General features: G+C 40.9%; 2 protein-coding genes across 3 annotated transcripts; both read left to right on the top strand.

Moving 5' to 3' along the window:
• The first annotated feature begins 429 nt into the window (after window positions 1-429).
• On the top strand, window positions 430-5,073 carry nthl1 (nth-like DNA glycosylase 1). 2 transcript variants are annotated; one of them, XM_078277706.1, is made up of 6 exons: window positions 430-703; window positions 3,151-3,392; window positions 3,479-3,649; window positions 3,740-3,899; window positions 4,190-4,295; window positions 4,531-5,073. In XM_078277706.1, exons 1-6 carry the CDS (start codon window positions 448-450, stop codon window positions 4,835-4,837), a joined length of 1,242 nt encoding a protein of 413 aa, XP_078133832.1. In that variant the 5' UTR covers window positions 430-447; the 3' UTR covers window positions 4,838-5,073. The 2 variants fall into 2 exon arrangements, with proteins under 2 accessions (XP_078133832.1, XP_078133841.1); XM_078277715.1 differs by lacking the exon at window positions 430-703 and adding an exon at window positions 722-1,996.
• Window positions 5,074-6,706: 1,633 nt separating this feature from the next.
• On the top strand, window positions 6,707-16,211 carry nherf2 (NHERF family PDZ scaffold protein 2). The gene is made up of 6 exons (XM_078277696.1): window positions 6,707-7,288; window positions 7,606-7,923; window positions 13,703-13,894; window positions 14,562-14,715; window positions 14,797-15,017; window positions 15,128-16,211. The coding sequence occupies exons 1-6, from the start codon at window positions 7,082-7,084 to the stop codon at window positions 15,293-15,295; spliced, it is 1,260 nt and encodes a 419-aa protein (XP_078133822.1). The 5' UTR covers window positions 6,707-7,081; the 3' UTR covers window positions 15,296-16,211.
• The last annotated feature ends 230 nt before the right edge of the window (window positions 16,212-16,441 follow it).

The following is a 16,441-nucleotide window of genomic DNA, read 5'->3' as shown; positions in this document are numbered from 1 at the left end:
AACTGTTCTGTTTCGTAAAACCGTTTACTACTCGAATGGTAGCTAGTGATAAGTTACAAGTTTACCATAACATAACATGGTGCTGAAGTGAGTTCTTCATTGGAGTCATACGCCGTAAGCTAGAACAGTGTTTTGGCATTGTAAAGAGAAGCACTGGCACTGAAAATAAACAACAATTAAATATTAAACACCGGCATTAAAAACTATTTTATATGCAATATTGATATTTTTGCATTCTATGTTTTCAATGACAATCTTTTTTCAATGTTTCAGTTTAAATTTTCTTTAATCCTTTTGGCATGGCGGGGAGGGGGCAAATTTTTTTTTAAATTATTATTATTAATATTATTATTTCCTTCATGCATTTATTTAAAAAGTGGATTCAACTTCTCTGGTCCCCTCGTGACCATAAACCTCGAATGAGAAACCAACTTTAGCTTAATCTAAATGATTCAAGTCCGCTGCAGCAGCAGCACGAGGGGCTATGTAGTCCAGTGTTTTACTATGTCTTCTCCTTATTTCATGCAGAGGTCTGTTATCACTCGGAGTGGTGGTCAAAATGCTGGCTGTGTACCTGCGGACTCTCTCAGGTCTAAACTTACCAACAGAAGTGTGGATCCAGTTTCCTCTGTGGCCGTGAAGGTGGAGGAGGAGGAGGCGAGGATCTTTGAGCAAAGACCCTCCTCTGCCCCCTTTTCAACGGGTAATGTTTACGTTATGCTACTAGCTGAACACAGACACTGCTGCAGGTCACCTTTCAGAGGACATGCATGCTTAATGTGACCAAATTGTGTGGAGGGGGGCACTGTAGGCATCGCTTTAGGCAATATTAGCGCAACACCTGACAAGCACCGTTGTTAGTCTCTGCTCCTGACCACGGGGCGTCTATGGTGCTGCGAGAAAATCACTCTCTTCACTCTCTACAGAAAGTCGCCAGATTTGTTGCTAGTCGCTTTTTTGAAAAAAAGTCGCTAAGGGGGTCTGAAAAGTCGCTAAATCTAGCGACAAAGTCGCTAAGTTGTCAACACTGCATGTAGCAGAAGTAGCAGTGCTTCGCCTTCTGAGAATAGTTCCCAGTATGTATACGGTTAGAAGATGGCTGTGTCTCATGTGACCTTGTTATTTGTACATGCTGTGACTATACAAATCACAACATGTAAATAGCAAAATGTTGGCGTTGTTTTGTCACTTGTCTGACTCCTATGGATTTCTCTACGGAGGTGCCACAAGGTTCGATTCTCGGGCCAACTCTTTTCTCCCTATACATCAATGATGTGGCTCTTGCTGCTGGGAATTCTCAAATCCACCTATATGCAGACGACACCATCCTGTACACATCCAGCCCCTCTTTGGATACTGTGCTATCAAACCTCCAGGAGAGCTTCAACGCCATTCAGCACTGCTTCCAAAACCTCCGACTACTGCTAAACTCTGGCAAAGGCTTTTCAATCGTTCGCTGCCCACACGATTAGCATTACCACGCTCAATGGGTTGGAACTAGAAAACGTGGCAGTGTACAAATACTTAGGTGTCTGGTTAGACAGTTCCCTCTCCTTCCAGCAACATAACTCGCCTTCAATCTAAAGTTAAGTCCAGGATCGGTTTCCTATTCCGCAACAGGGCCTCTTTCACTCATGCTGCCAAACTCGCCTTGATGAAAATGACAATTTTACCAATTCTCGATTTCAGTGATGTCATTTACAGAACTGCCTCAAACTCTCTCCTGAAAAAGCTAGATGTTATCTACCATAGTGCAATACATTTCGTGACTAGAGCCCCTCTTAACACCGACCACTCTAACCTCTATGCATTAGTTGGCTGGCCCTCGTTACACACTCGTCGCTTAACTCACTGGTACCAACTCATTTACAAATCCTTGCTAGGCAAAGCCCCGCTGTACCTACACTCACTGGTCACCATAGCTTCACCCACCTGCAACCTACGCTCTAGCAGTTACATCTCCTTGGTCACCCCAAAAGCCTATTCATCCGCCCAGGTATGCTCAACTGTCATTCCTCCAACCTTTCTTGTCACACAATTTTTGTACACCACTAACTGTATATTGACTCTTTACTACATCTCAGCATTTATATATGCTGTCTATTAATGTATACTGTGATATTACTGATCTACATCATCATTTAGACCACACTTTGCACCAACTGTATATTGACTCTTTACTAAATCTCAGCATTTTATAGACTTGTCTATTCATGCATATCGTGTTATTTCACTATAGTCCACTATTTGCGCTAACTGTATATTGACTTTTCACTACATTCAACATCAATATACTGTCTATTCCAGTTAACTGTGTTATTACTGACCTATATCACTAACCAGACCACAATTTGCACTAACTGTATATCGACTCTTCACCACATTTCAGCATTTACATAGACTGCCTATTCATATATATTGCGTTATAACTGATTCAACACCACTAACTAGATCATAATTTGCACTAACTGTTTTTGTTTTGTTTTGTTTGGCTCTTCACTACATCTCAGCAGTGTTATAGACTGTCTATTCATGTATACTGTGTTATTACCATATCACTTTCGCATATCCTTCGTCTTACTTACACCTCACCTGCACCGGCTTTTGTAATGCCTACTTAATCTGCACTTTATGTAGCCTTTTGTATTTTGTATTCCTGTATTGTATTTAATGTGAAACTATATGTTGTCCTGCACGCTTATGCTTTTCTTGGCCAGGTCGCCGTTGCAAATGAGAACCCGTTCTCAATGGCTTACCTGGTTAAATAAAGGTTAAATAAAAAATTTTAAAAAACGTATTGGGATCAGTAGGCTAGATGGAGCCGGTTATCTCCAGGATCTGTGCTAAGCGAGGCTAGAGGTGGGTGCGTCAGACAGAGTTATGACAGGCACGGAGATGAGAAGGATATGTATGGACTTATCAAACTCTGGGGGATACGGTGAATAAGACAAAGTCCCAATAAGTCGGCGGTTTTGCAGCTTTGGTGGATAGCTTTCCCTGAAAGGTAAAAGGCTGTTATAGCAGCAAATTAATGCCAATACTTTTGTTCAGATGTCTGTCTACATAGTTTTTGCCATGTAGTGTTTTTTCTTCCTGTATTGCTATGCTGGGTATAATGTTTCTCATTCTCTCTCCCCTGTGCTCATTCAGGCAGTTGCCATCCAAAAACAGAAACGGACACTTTACCGTTGTCTTCACATAGCCGCAGGAGGAAACAGCTAAAAGTGGAATATGACAAGGATGAAAGTGTTACGCCGGTGAAGATAGAACACTGGGAATCTCCCGACTGGAAGAAACAGTTAGAATGCATCCGTGAGATGAGGAGCAGCCGTGATGCACCTGTAGATAACATGGGAGCCAAGACATGCTACGACACAGAGGCTCCTGCGCATGTAAGTGTGGTTGAGATTTAAAAAAAAAAAAAAAAAAAAACATGTATGTCTACACAATTCACTAGTTGTCTTCTCTGTCCGAACAGGTGAGACGTTTCCAGGTGTTGGTTTCACTCATGCTGTCCAGTCAGACCAAGGACCAGGTGACAGCCGCAGCCATGCAGAAGCTCCGAGCTCACGGCTGCACTGTAGAAAATATACTCGCTACTAATGATGAAGCACTGGGAAAACTCATCTACCCTGTCGGTTTCTGGAGGGTAATACACAAGTCTTTTTACCCTTCTCACCCTCCTTCTTTGTTCGAGTTTTGCATCTTATTGAATGGTTTTCGCACCTCCTTTCTCTAGACTAAGGTGAAGTATCTGAAACTGACATCGGCCATGCTGCAGAAAGAATTCGGAGGGGACATCCCAGATAGCGTGGAGGGGCTGGTTCGCCTTCCAGGAGTTGGACCTAAGATGGCTCACTTGGCTATGGACATCGCCTGGGACCAAGTGTCCGGCATTGGTAGGGACACACTCCTGAAGCATGCACAATCACTTACAAATCAAACGTAATAAAATACCTAAATGATGTCTAACAGAGCAGCGTGAATTCACATAGTTGAAAAACTGAACAGCAAGCTTCGGTCTGGTTGATAAAGTTGCAACATAGAAAAATAACAGCTTGCATGGAAATCTTCGAGAAGACATGTAAATCTGCAACATGTAGGCTAGTCCACATCACCATTTACTGTTTTCTAAAAATGCAAATCTGTACATGTGTGTGTGTGCTAAATTGTGACTTATTTTGCTTAGGCGTGGACACACATGTGCATCGTATCTCTAATCGGCTCGGCTGGCTCAAGAAACCAACCAAGAACCCGGAAGAAACGCGCAAGGCCCTGGAGGAATGGTTACCCAGGTAACAGTATAACTAATTAATTGCTGAACCGTACAACCCGATTAACATGTTCAAACAAATCTATAAAGATCAGAGTCACCCAGTCTGACCTAGGTACATACAGCACATCAGGATTGATAGGAACTCTTCAACGTACGATGTGTTGACTGATATATAAGGCGACGCTTGAAAATCCAAAATCTATGAATACAGGTTTAAAGTAAGCTTGTGATGTTCCTCTCTCACTCTGTCGTAGGGAGCTGTGGAGTGAGATCAACTGGCTTCTCGTGGGTTTCGGACAGCAGGTTTGTCTCCCTGTCAACCCTCTCTGCTCTGTGTGTCTGAACCAGCACAGCTGTCCATCCACCCACAAAATCTCTCCAACAAAGAGGCCTAAAGCTGGATCCCCACGGTCTCCAAATCCAACCTCTTCCTTTACAACAAAAACTGAACCAGAACAAGAATCTTCTGTTAAACACGAGAAGACAAAGAAGGAGCCACTGCCCGCACCTGTTTCCCCCACCGCACAGAGAAGGAGGCTAAAAAGCAAGGTTAAACATTGATTCAGTTGTTTTTGTCTGAGCCGTGACCAAATGTTGGACAAGAAAAGTTCAACTATATGCACACACACTGAAAACATGCATCCCAGCTAAACATTAATGTGAATGTGGTTCAGGATATTTTCATCATAGTTTGATTTGACACTATAACGACACCTTTTACACTTTATATGAGAATAAATATTTTTGTTAGTGCTTAATTTTTTTATTACCAAATAAAAAAAATGTATGTACAGAAACTGGATGTGAAGGTTATGTTTCAAGTTTGCCTTTGATTCCAGCAGAGGGAGTTTGTCTGTTGCATATGGAGGAAAAATAACAAGATCATAACCATGACAAATGTCAGTGCATCATCAGTAAACTCATGTATAGCCTTTTATTATCCTCTATAAATACTTTTCCTGAAATATACAATGTACTAAAGACAGTAAGGAGTCTCAATTCCTTAATTTTGAAAGCTGGTTGTGTTTATCAATTTAATAACTAAGGTTACATCTTACCCTATGCAATAAGTTGTTCCACATTAGTCATTCAGTGCACTTTATTAAACACTTCCGACTCTAAGACATTTGAAAGGGCAGATATAAACATGTTAAAGGCATGATGAATAGGACATTCAATTTGGGAAGGAACACAATAATTACATTAGTTCAACCACAGCCTAGATTCATAAAAACATGATTGAATTGTTGCAGCCAGCCTGTTGGTTACTGCTTAAAATACATCACAACTAGAACATAACTTCTTGTTTGGTAAGTTACTTCCCTACAGATTAAAAGGTGTGTCATAGCAGGAAAACCACAGGTGTAATTAATAGCAATATTAACTGCATCTCATTAGGTGTGTCTTTGCATGTTGGCTGACTGCCATGGCTTACTGGGACACTTAAATGGAACAAAGCCTTTGTTAATGTTAATAGTTACACCCGCGTTTGTCTCGCTACTAGCCACGCTGTCTTTTGGCAGCATGCTGTAGCTTTTATTTGTGTTATTTAGTGTTGGTTTTTAATTCTTAATGATGTTCTTAACTAAGGGAGAGCTAACTGAGCATTCACATGTATACTGTACATTTATACACTGAGCTTACAAATTACTGTTGGCTACTTGGCAGCTGAATGCTTATGGGCAACTTGACAGGAGGGATCCAGAGGCAATCATTACATATTTGTGTATATGTGTTGCTCATGGGCACATCAGCAGTGTTTAGGATTTTCCCCGACTTCCACTTTAAGGTATTCCATTCTATACTTCTACTTTACTACATTTCAGAGAGAAACATTACTATTACTTTTCACTTCTCTGCATTTATTTAAAAGCTTACTTACTTTTCAAATTGAGATTTGACATACATATTACATCAATAATAATGATATATTAGTATAACACAGACAGCAGCCACTTTGTATTATGATTATTTTCTTTTTCTTTTGATACTTCAGTATATTTAATACTTGTCTATAAAACAATTTAAAACTTGGCTGTCCTGGAGTAGTTCATAGACTCCTTTTCAAATGGGTAAATGCAAGTAAGCCTGAGTTTATATTTCATGAACCATTAAATCCCTTTATTGATCGCCAGTGAAGACAGGGACAGAAGGACTCTAGGATTCTCAGGTCACACAGTCTGGTTTCACATCCACCACTCGAGGCAAGCCTCTGCCTCTCTAGAGGGGCTGTATCAGGAGCAAATGTCCTTGGCCGCATTTAAAACGCATCTTGGCTGCGAACTTTATTTAGTTACTAAACAAATAATTGATTTACTGTAACTCCTAACAACAGCCTCATTGCTGCGCTGCTTCGTCAGGTGTGCGCTGCAGTGGACAGTGGCATCTGTTGTTCACGCCTCTTTATTCTCTCACCGGGTCGGACAGGAGGACACACGCCCAGTTGGAGAGGAGAATTAAGTGTTACGTGCGAGAAAAGCTTTCTAATCTCTGATCTCTTGGATTATTCCTCCGATGGACGGGATTTAGCCCCTGTCCGCCGATTTTGGCCTCTATTTTATGTACACGTGCGCACCATTTTTGCGCCCCTAGCACTTGCACGATGGATTACACACTCGTTAGTTTTAGCCTAGTTTTTGATGTGTGCTCTCAGAACAGTTGTGGATGCTAAATGATGATGGTCTTTTGGTCACTGGAGCGCGCAGCCGTACATTGGATTAAGAGCCAGAGACTTCCCACCGCTCTTGGGACAATTACCTGTTTATTCTCCTGAGACACATTGACCTGTTCTTTTGACACGTTGGGATGGAGAGCGAGCTGAGACCCAGGCTCTGTTTCCTGACCAAGGGAGAGCGCGGCTATGGGTTTCACCTGCACGGTGAGAGGAATAAAGGCGGACAGTTCATCCGCAAAGTGGAGCCCGGCTCCTCTTCTGATCTGGCCGGGCTGCGACCAGGAGACCGGGTGGTGGAGGTGAACGGGGAGAATGTGGAGAACGAAAGCCACCATCAAGTGAGTGATGGCTCAATAAAATGAATGTTTTAAAGAATCACAGACAAGTGCTTGCGTGGTAAAGAGATACACTCTCTGAGGTACAAACAATGAGTTCTATACCTGTTGGACCACTTTATCCTTTGCCTGCCTGAGGGGGGGTGTACTGAAATGGGTCAATGTGAGCCTTGTGGGAATCACTGGGTGTCTTTGTTATGCAAACTATGTTATATGCAGGTCAGTTCAGAGTGAACAACATGCCCTGAATGACATCACACTACTTTCATAACTTCCATGTGTCTTTAGCTCCTCTCTGTTACCGTCTCTCCTCCCTGCAGGTGGTGGAACGTATCCGTGAGGTGGAGCACCGCACCAGGCTGCTGGTGATCGACAGAGACACAGATGACTACTTCCGCAGCCGTGGACTGGCCTGCACCGAGGACCTGGCCATTGAAATGGGAACCCTCTCCCCGCAGCCTTCGCCCCGGTCCACCCCTTCTAACTCTCCCTTACCCAGAGAGAACTCACCCCTGTCACCCAAACCAAACCACACACACTCATTTTCCCCTCCTGCTGCAGACGTGTCCACACACACAGCCACACAAGTTAATGACAAGAGATCCTTATTGACATCAAGTACAGCGACAGACACAGAGGTAAGAGTGGGCATTAATACATTAGACCCTTGTCTGTGGGTCTCTCACACACACTAACAACATAGTCAAATGTCAAAAACTTAGAGGGCTTTTATAGATTATCTGCATAGTTTTTAATAGAAGATAAAGGGAGAGAGGAGTCCAAATTGAAGTGGTACGTTGGTGTCTCCGGCTAGCAGCAGAGAGCCAATGTGTTACTGTGTCAAGAGTGCGTGTGACACTGAGCGTAGAGTCTTTAACCTGATGTCTGTCTAGCATTAATCTGACTTGAGCACTTGGGTGTTAGGCCGGTTGGATTCAGTCCCAAAGCAGGGCCTTTTGAAAGAGTCTAGTGACTTTGGGCTGAAAAAAACAAACAAAAAACAGGCTTTTGGTATTCCTGCACAAACCACAAGTGCCCAGATGAGGAGAGACAAACTGATCAAATGAACTGAAGAAGCCACAAAAGTGGAGACATTTATGCAAGTTAACATTGGCTGGCTTAAAGGAAATGAATCACTATTTTTGGTTTGAATTTATTATTCCATTCAGATGGATGTCTTGGACATATATAATACCTACACATGTGCACAAAACACACTGCACAATCCCTCTTCTTCCAGCAAAAGTTAGGCAGTAAAGTCAGTGTGAGAGCACACACATGCACGTTGTAAAAAAGAGTCTGCAGGGAAATTAAACAGTGACTGGATAAAACTGAGTAGAGATAGTGTAAAAACAGCAGGTTTAAAAGGCTTCCTCATCTTCTCTACGCCACAGTGGGTTTTATTGTCCCGTTTTTAACTTCAAACACCTGCTTTACAAGCTACTGTTGTCTCTAAGGTGTGTGAACATTTAAAATGCATATTGTATTTAAAGAGCGCTGGCCCTTTATGCATACCGAGTGTTAACACATACAGCTGTAGGATTCTTCCCTGCTCACCTGATCATGTTTCCTGCAAAAACCTATAGAATGTAGGCTACTTATTGTTTAGTCGACTTAAATGAAAGAGTGTGATAAAGTGTTCACTAGGTGGAGGTGAAAACCACATACTCACTTCACTGAGAGTTGCCTTACAGGTTTTTTTTCGATTGCTTGAGCATTATTTTGAAAACCGAGACCGGTTTTTCAAAACACTACACACAATTAGCACAACCACACACCCAATTAGCAGAACACCTCAGACCCTTTGCTAAATGAAATACTCTTGCAAAAACGATACACTAATTCATAAAAAACATGAATTAGTGAAACATTTTGTTACCATATGAAACACATGTTTCATATGACTTAGTTCTGTTTGAACCAGTTACACACTGCTGTTGCTAACCTAAAACACTTTTAGCAATTCTACTTCTCAGTGATTAGAGTACTGTAACTGAAGTACACAGAGAAAGTGCAATTACAGAATAAGTTCACCAAACCCTACACAAGACCAATGCTGCAGACTGAGGAAAATATAATTTATTTCTCTCCATATACCCAAATCAGTCAACATGGAGAAACAACAAAACAAATCCCAATTTTCATACTACTACAGTAGTGTGCATAACACTGTTAGCTCAGCAAACAACAGACAAACATAAAATACTGTATCCAGTACAGGTTACAATTACTGTTTTTTAAAAATCTGAAAATACAGTACAGAAAATACTAGACTTATGGCGTTTTTCCATTACATGGTACCTGCTCGACTCGCCTCAACTCTACTCGACACACTGTGCGTCCGTTTTCCATTGCAGATTTTAGTACCGCCTCAGCGTGGCTGGTCGTTATATGCCGGCTTGACGCACGCACAAGTATAAACATCAGGCCACTTGAGCTTGTGGAGGCTCCACGCAGAGCTTTCGCCGTATACTATGTAAGTGGCCTGGTATTTATACTTGTGCGCTGGTGCGTGCATCGAGCCGGCCATGTGTGCGTATACTTAGGCTACGGCGAAAGCTCTGCTTGGAGCCTCAGCAGAACTGTAAAACAAGCGGCGCCGCAGGAAACTGCCGTGACCTAACGCGACACACACACAGAACGTGGAAGGTGTGTTGTTGCCACAGCCAGAAGACACATTTAGTTTCAAATGAAGCTGGAGGCAGCAAAAAAAAAACCCACAGCTGGCTAAACTATTTAAAGATAGCGTGTTTGTTCAAGACACCCCCGTCTGTCGCTTTCACGTCACCTTTTGGTATCGGCTCAGCTCTCTTGGAACCTCGACTGAAGTGGTACTAAAAAAAAGTACCTGTTAGCAGGAACCAGGGACTTTTTTTCGTAATGGAAAACCAAAAAAGGCGAGTAGAGTCGAAGCGAGTCGAGCAGGTACCACGTAATGGACCAGCGTTATTACTTGCTGCATTTATATAGTGCTTAAACCTGATTGGTGTGTCTACAATTAAACAATCAAATGTGTTTGCGCACCTGATGGCTGTGTTTCACAGATTGGCTCATAGGTGTAGTAATTTGTCAGTGCTTTGGAATTGCAAGGTAGTGACATCATGACATACTTCTGTGTCTAATGTATGCAAGTGTGTTTAGTGTTTTGCAAATCACTGTGTGTATTGTTTAGCAAAAGGTGTGAGGCTGACATTGGTGCACATATGGGACAATGTTTTGCTCATTGAGTGTAAGGTTTTGATAATTGTGTAATACTTTTGATTTCAGTGTGTAAGCAATCGGCAAAAACTGTAATACAAAGGTCCCCCATGTTATTCTGTTTTGTATACATGGATTTAAAAAGTCAAATTAACTAATTGTGTGTGTGTGTGTGTGTGTGTGTGTGTGTGTGTGTGTGTGTGTGTGTGTGTGTGTGTGTGGCAATTGATTTGGGACATGATAAATATAGTAAACACGCCAACAAATGAAACAGAGACCTTTAAAACCAGCAGGAGACATGATGACCACAGCGACCTGACCTGTCACCATGGTGATCTGTCACCAAGGTGTTCTGTTTAATCACTATGGCTCGCACTCGTCCTTTTTAAAAAAAAAAAATATTTAATAACATAAGAAATACAGTAAATACATAGAAACAAACATGGACAAAAAGGGGTGTATAATATTTACATTAAAGACGTAAGGCATTGTAGATGTTTAGAGTCTGGACGGCTTTCTTGTTATTCCTTTAAAAGTTTCAAAATATAATTTAATGTAATTTTTTAATTGGTGACTATTCGGTTTTCTTTCATACCATTTACTTTATGGATATTACATTTTCCAAATAGAATTAAAAGATTCCAAATGAAAACATGGTATTTATCCAAATAATGTCCTTCATAGTAAAAAATAATATCTCTACTTTATCATTTTATCTTAGAGCCACACAATACATTAAATACATTCTCAACATCAATCCAAAACAATCTGACATAAATACACTCAAAAATCAAATGTGCAGTCGTCTCTGTGAAAACACCAAAATATATGCAGCATTCAAGAAAGATCAGATTTATATGTCTTTAAAATTGTTTTGTTGGGTGGCCGGGTTGGATCAGTGGTGGAGCAGGCGCACATATGCTTCGAGGTTTATGCCTCGACGCAGACGTCCCAGGGTTCAAATCCGCCTGTGACAATTTCATGCATGTCTACCCCCTTTCTAACCTAGCTGTCCTGTCAAAAATTAAAGGCGGAAAAGCCCAAAAAAATAATCTTAAAAAAAAAAATATATATTGGTTTGTTGGGTAGATGTAATGGACAATATTAAAATACACTTCATTTACTTTATTACTGACAAAATATTTATTATAATAGGTAAAAATCTCATTTCAATTGATATTTCAAAGTGGTTATTCCAATAAATAAAAATTATGCCATTTAATAAAACATCAGTTCTAAATGTAGACTGGTCATTAGACACATTACTACCCTGCAACAGTCTTACAAAACACATGGGTACAGCATCAAATACTATGCTATATAATCATGCAGTTATTGAAATATTAAACTTCATTAAGAATTCTGAAAGTGACTGTTCTCATTAATCAATTGTGAAATCCTTAAAATATTGTTTTGGACTCATTTGAGATAACATATTGACTTGTTCTTATCTTTACATTTTTATTTTTCCATATCAAATGTTTATGTGGGGAGGGAGGGGTGGGGATTGTGTTAATAAATAAGAAGCCAACATAAAGGAACGATTTGGAATGATATACACAGTTTATCTTTATTTATTATATAATGTTAAAACCTTGAAAATTATATTAGATGTATGGAAATCAAGAACATTCAAACCTACTTGATTGTATGGATTACATAAAATACTTTTATTTAATTTATACTCTTTATTGATCCCCAATGGGGAAATTTAAATAGTGAGGCTTATTTTTCCATATTACAGTATTATTCATACAACCCTGTGGATTGTGTAACTAATGGTGGACAACACTGTGTGTGTGTGTGTGTGTGTGTGTGTGTGTGTGTGTGTGTGTGTGGATGGAGCGAGCATAAAGGTCAGAAAGATCTGTCAGGTCACAGCAGTGTCACTAAACAGTCACTATCCATGGGCTACCCTCAGGACAGGGACTAATACGTGGTCATGTCACGGAGCGCACACACACACACACACACACAAACACACACACACAAACACACACACACAAATAGCCAGCATGTACCATGTTGTAGAGGCAAAGGTCCGGTCAGCAGGTAAGTCATGCAATGTGTCAGCTCTTGTCGTTGGCCATTACGCTCAGAATCGGTGTTAATGTCTCTTAACCATATCCACTTAACCCACTGTGCTCAGCTCCTGGCAGCCACTTTCTCCTGCTTAGCTCATAGTACACCTACGGTAGGGCTGGGCAATACACCTGAAATCAATATTACAAAATGAATGAGAAACTTTTTCCAATGTCATTTTATATTACCTCATGCCAAATGTATGCTAATTAAGTATAAGACTGTGCATTACATCATACACAACTAGTTTATTTAAAATTACAATTTGCTTGGAATCACTGATTCAGACAACAGAGATCATTTGATATGATCATATTGTCTGGATGTGACTGTACTGAAAGCTGATATGCAATATTGAATTATTGCACAGCCCTAACCTGCACAATCTAGTGCAATCCACCACAATAGCCCTGCAGTAACTCCAGCTGTTGTGAAGCTTTTCATGTTCGGTTTTTGTTGACACTTTGTCACAGAGGTGTTGATTAAACTCTATGGTCATTTTTGAGGCCATAATTAGTGGTGGTGTTGTTATTAGAGGACAAAACATTCAGTATAATGCAGTCAACATCACCACAGACTAAAAAGTGATCATATATTAAAGGACCAGACAGGTTACTTTACATGTTTTTAGTACCTTTACATATTTGCCAAACATTTTCAAATGTATGCTACTGTATACACACTATATTTTTGGATGTTTTCTTCATACTATTACAAGCAGCCATTCATTTCTGTCCAATGTGAAAATCTGCAGGCTCTTGAAACTCGCTCGAGTTGTGTAATCCATCAAAATGAACACAAAGTCCGCATTGATTTTTGTTTTATCATGCTCATATTATCTTTGCAGGACAAAGCAGTGCAGACTATTCAGATCAAGCTGCACTTAAAATGCTTTACCACACAGCACAAACTGATAATGTCACTTTGATTAAAAACATGAATGCACATTTGTTGTCTACTGTGATAGATTACACAATTCAAACAAGCTTCAGATCTGTTAGTTTTATATCATGAAATGAATGGAAACCCCGTGGTCGCTAGATTGTACAGATGTACCTAATAAACTAAATTTAACTCTAAATTACAGACTTGTTCCCCCCGTGTTTTTGTAAAGTTCTCATTTATGTCCCATTGTAGCTACAGGTGCAGCCCTCACCACAGTCGGCAGTTGAGCTCCTTCCCCGTCTGTGTCACCTGGTGAAGGGGGAGAACGGCTACGGCTTCAACCTGCACAGCGATAAGAAAAAGGGTGGACAGTTTGTGCGTTCAGTGGACCCCGGCTCAGCCGCTGTGAGTGCAGACATCAGGCCTGGAGACAGACTTGTGGAGGTACCACACCAAAACGCACACACATTGAAATAAATGGGGCAGAAGAATGACCCCCATCTCCTTTTTCAGAGTATATATGCAGGCTCGATGCAGCGCCCTTGTCAGAGGTCAATTTTAGGCAACTGTTTGGAAAAACAATGCCAACTGCTTCCCATATTAATCAGGTCTGTACTGATTTTAGGTGTGATTGGATCAGATTAGCTGGGTTTAGTGTGGGTGGGAGAGAGGTGTTAAGGGGGAAAGGAAGAAAAGACAACGTGGGACAATCTTGAATGGAGGTGTAGAAGAGGGGCTTGTGTTTCAGTCTTTTCATGTGGACATGTATGCGCACCTGCATGTACATCACAGGCTTTCTGATATGTGCGCTTGCATGAGTGAGACTTTGTTTCTATTTCCATCAGTATGAAGTGTACAGTTTATGTTGTGTAGAGGTAGAATGTAGAGGCAGGAAGGGAATTCATGCAAATAAACTTGCTTCTACTCAAATCACAGATGATATCTGTTTTTGGTGTGTGAGGCATAAAGTACTGTACCTTCTGCTTGTGTAATGGCTACTTCCTAATATCTGCCCCGTCTCCTGTCTGTCTCATTAAGCTTCTCAACTGTTGTTCCTGCATCTCTTCATTTTTACTTTCCTCCACTGTTTCTGTGTCCTCTGACGTCTCAGGTGAATGGAGTGAACATAGAGGGCCTGAAGCACTCAGAGGTGGTGCTACTCATTAGAGCAGGAGGTGAGGAAGTGCGCCTCCTAGTGGTCGATCAGGAGACGGACAAGCTCTTCCACAGACTGGGGATCACACCCAATACCAGCCATGTTAAAGGTCAAATTGTACACACACATACACAACTCTCTTTACTCTCCAAACAAAATGTCTCATGTGTTTCTGTTTACTCTCTCACAGATCTTCATCTGGATGAATCAGTCACAGAAAGCGCCCCACCCACCCCCTCTCCCACCACTGAACTCCCCACCACAGATCCACCAATAATAAACGTCACGCTGACAGACTCCCCGATCACAAATACGTCTCCAAAATCCTGGGTCAATGGGAGCTCAGCATCTCATTCCTCGATAAGTTCCACCACCCAATCAGAGATCAGTAGCTCGGACATGAGCATCCAGGTGAGAGAGGAGGCAGGAGAGAAACAAAACAGTCAGAAAATTAGACATTGGTGTGTGTGTGTGTGTGTGTGTGTGTGTGCATAAAACATGTACGTTTCTGTGTGTTGTAGGTCCCTAATGAGGACAACAGGTGTGGTTCGGACCCTTTCGTGGACAGTGGCCTCCGTCTGAGTCCCACAGCCGCTGAGGCTAAACAAAAGGCCCTAGCCAGCCGCAACAAGAAGAGAGCACCTGTTATGGACTGGAATAAGAAACATGAGATCTTCAGCAGCTTCTGACCCCAGAATGCAACAAGACAAAAAGAGAAGAACAGCATAGAACAAAGAATAATATTGTGATTCTTCAAAGTTCATATTGTAATTTTAAGTACTGTACCTCAATGTTGCAGAGGCACGGTAAAAGAAAGAGTAATGTGAAAAGGAAAAAGGTGCAGGTAGTAACATTCATAGTAATATTCCTAAATTCTGCTCTGTGTAAAAATAAGATAAAGATATCAAATAGTATTTTTCTAGATGCTTATTTTACAGTGTCTATAAGAACAAAGACATATTCTATGGATGTGTCAGAAATCTTACAATACACTGCATTAAACAATGGCATTAATGACTGGCAGACCATCTACTGAGAGGCCCATGGTGCCTGGTCAGTACACAGTGTTTCTCTTCATTAAATCATAGTCATTTCAGAGCCATAGTAACTATGAGTCTGTAACAGCCTATATGCATGACTGATTTTAGGCCGTATTTTCTGTAGATACTCTTACTGTTGTAACTTTGGTAGATTTAATTTTTTGAAGTAATTGTTTAATGTCTTTTCAATTTACAATGAGCTCATCACAGCTGAATCCTGGAGTAGTTATATTAACTTTTCATTTGTCAATTTAATGTATCATATCACTTTTAGATGTAAATACAGAGGAAATGGTATAGAGGCTGAGTTATGAAATGTATTATGTTGGATCACCTCAGTGCTTCTCTTCAATGATATCTGTAAAGGAAAATATTTAAGCAAATTGTTGACTAATGGATGATGGTTGTTAAGGATGTGTCTCTCAAATGTACTTGGTTCTTCTCACAATGTGAAATAAACTTTCCAAGTATGTGTAAATGCCACAGTAGAATGTCAGTTATCAACACATCGTAGAATGTGTCATAAGTTTGATGAGCGGAAGCCCACTACTCATGTCGTTTTGAGCTGATATTAGGCCCTGCAGTTGGTAGCACCAACTGACCTAACAGACTTTTTAACTGCCTCACCAAAGCAAAGAGCAGATACTCAGTGGCTTGACCTGGTCTTATATCTACAATCTATCATAGTAGGCTAACTTACTTCAGCTAACCAGCCACTTGCTTAAGCTGCAGGGTCATCAGGTGGGCACCCTCTCAATGACTAGTGTTTTGTTGAGTTGGGCCCATGTTTGCAAG

This window comes from Sander vitreus, chromosome 2, assembly GCF_031162955.1.
Source record: "Sander vitreus isolate 19-12246 chromosome 2, sanVit1, whole genome shotgun sequence".
NCBI lineage: Eukaryota > Metazoa > Chordata > Actinopteri > Perciformes > Percidae > Sander > Sander vitreus.
This window is presented reverse-complemented; position numbering and strand designations above follow the sequence as displayed.

Coding starts and splice junctions, on each gene's coding strand:
- nthl1 (XM_078277706.1), top strand. CDS start 448: ATGATTCAAGTCCGCTGCAGCAGCAGCACGAGGGGCTATGTAGTCCAG. Junction 704..3,150: donor CTCTGCCCCCTTTTCAACGG/GTAATGTTTACG, acceptor GTGCTCATTCAG/GCAGTTGCCATCCAAAAACA. Junction 4,296..4,530: donor CTGGAGGAATGGTTACCCAG/GTAACAGTATAA, acceptor ACTCTGTCGTAG/GGAGCTGTGGAGTGAGATCA.
- nherf2 (XM_078277696.1), top strand. CDS start 7,082: ATGGAGAGCGAGCTGAGACCCAGGCTCTGTTTCCTGACCAAGGGAGAG. Junction 7,289..7,605: donor AGAACGAAAGCCACCATCAA/GTGAGTGATGGC, acceptor TCCTCCCTGCAG/GTGGTGGAACGTATCCGTGA. Junction 13,895..14,561: donor CTGGAGACAGACTTGTGGAG/GTACCACACCAA, acceptor CTGACGTCTCAG/GTGAATGGAGTGAACATAGA.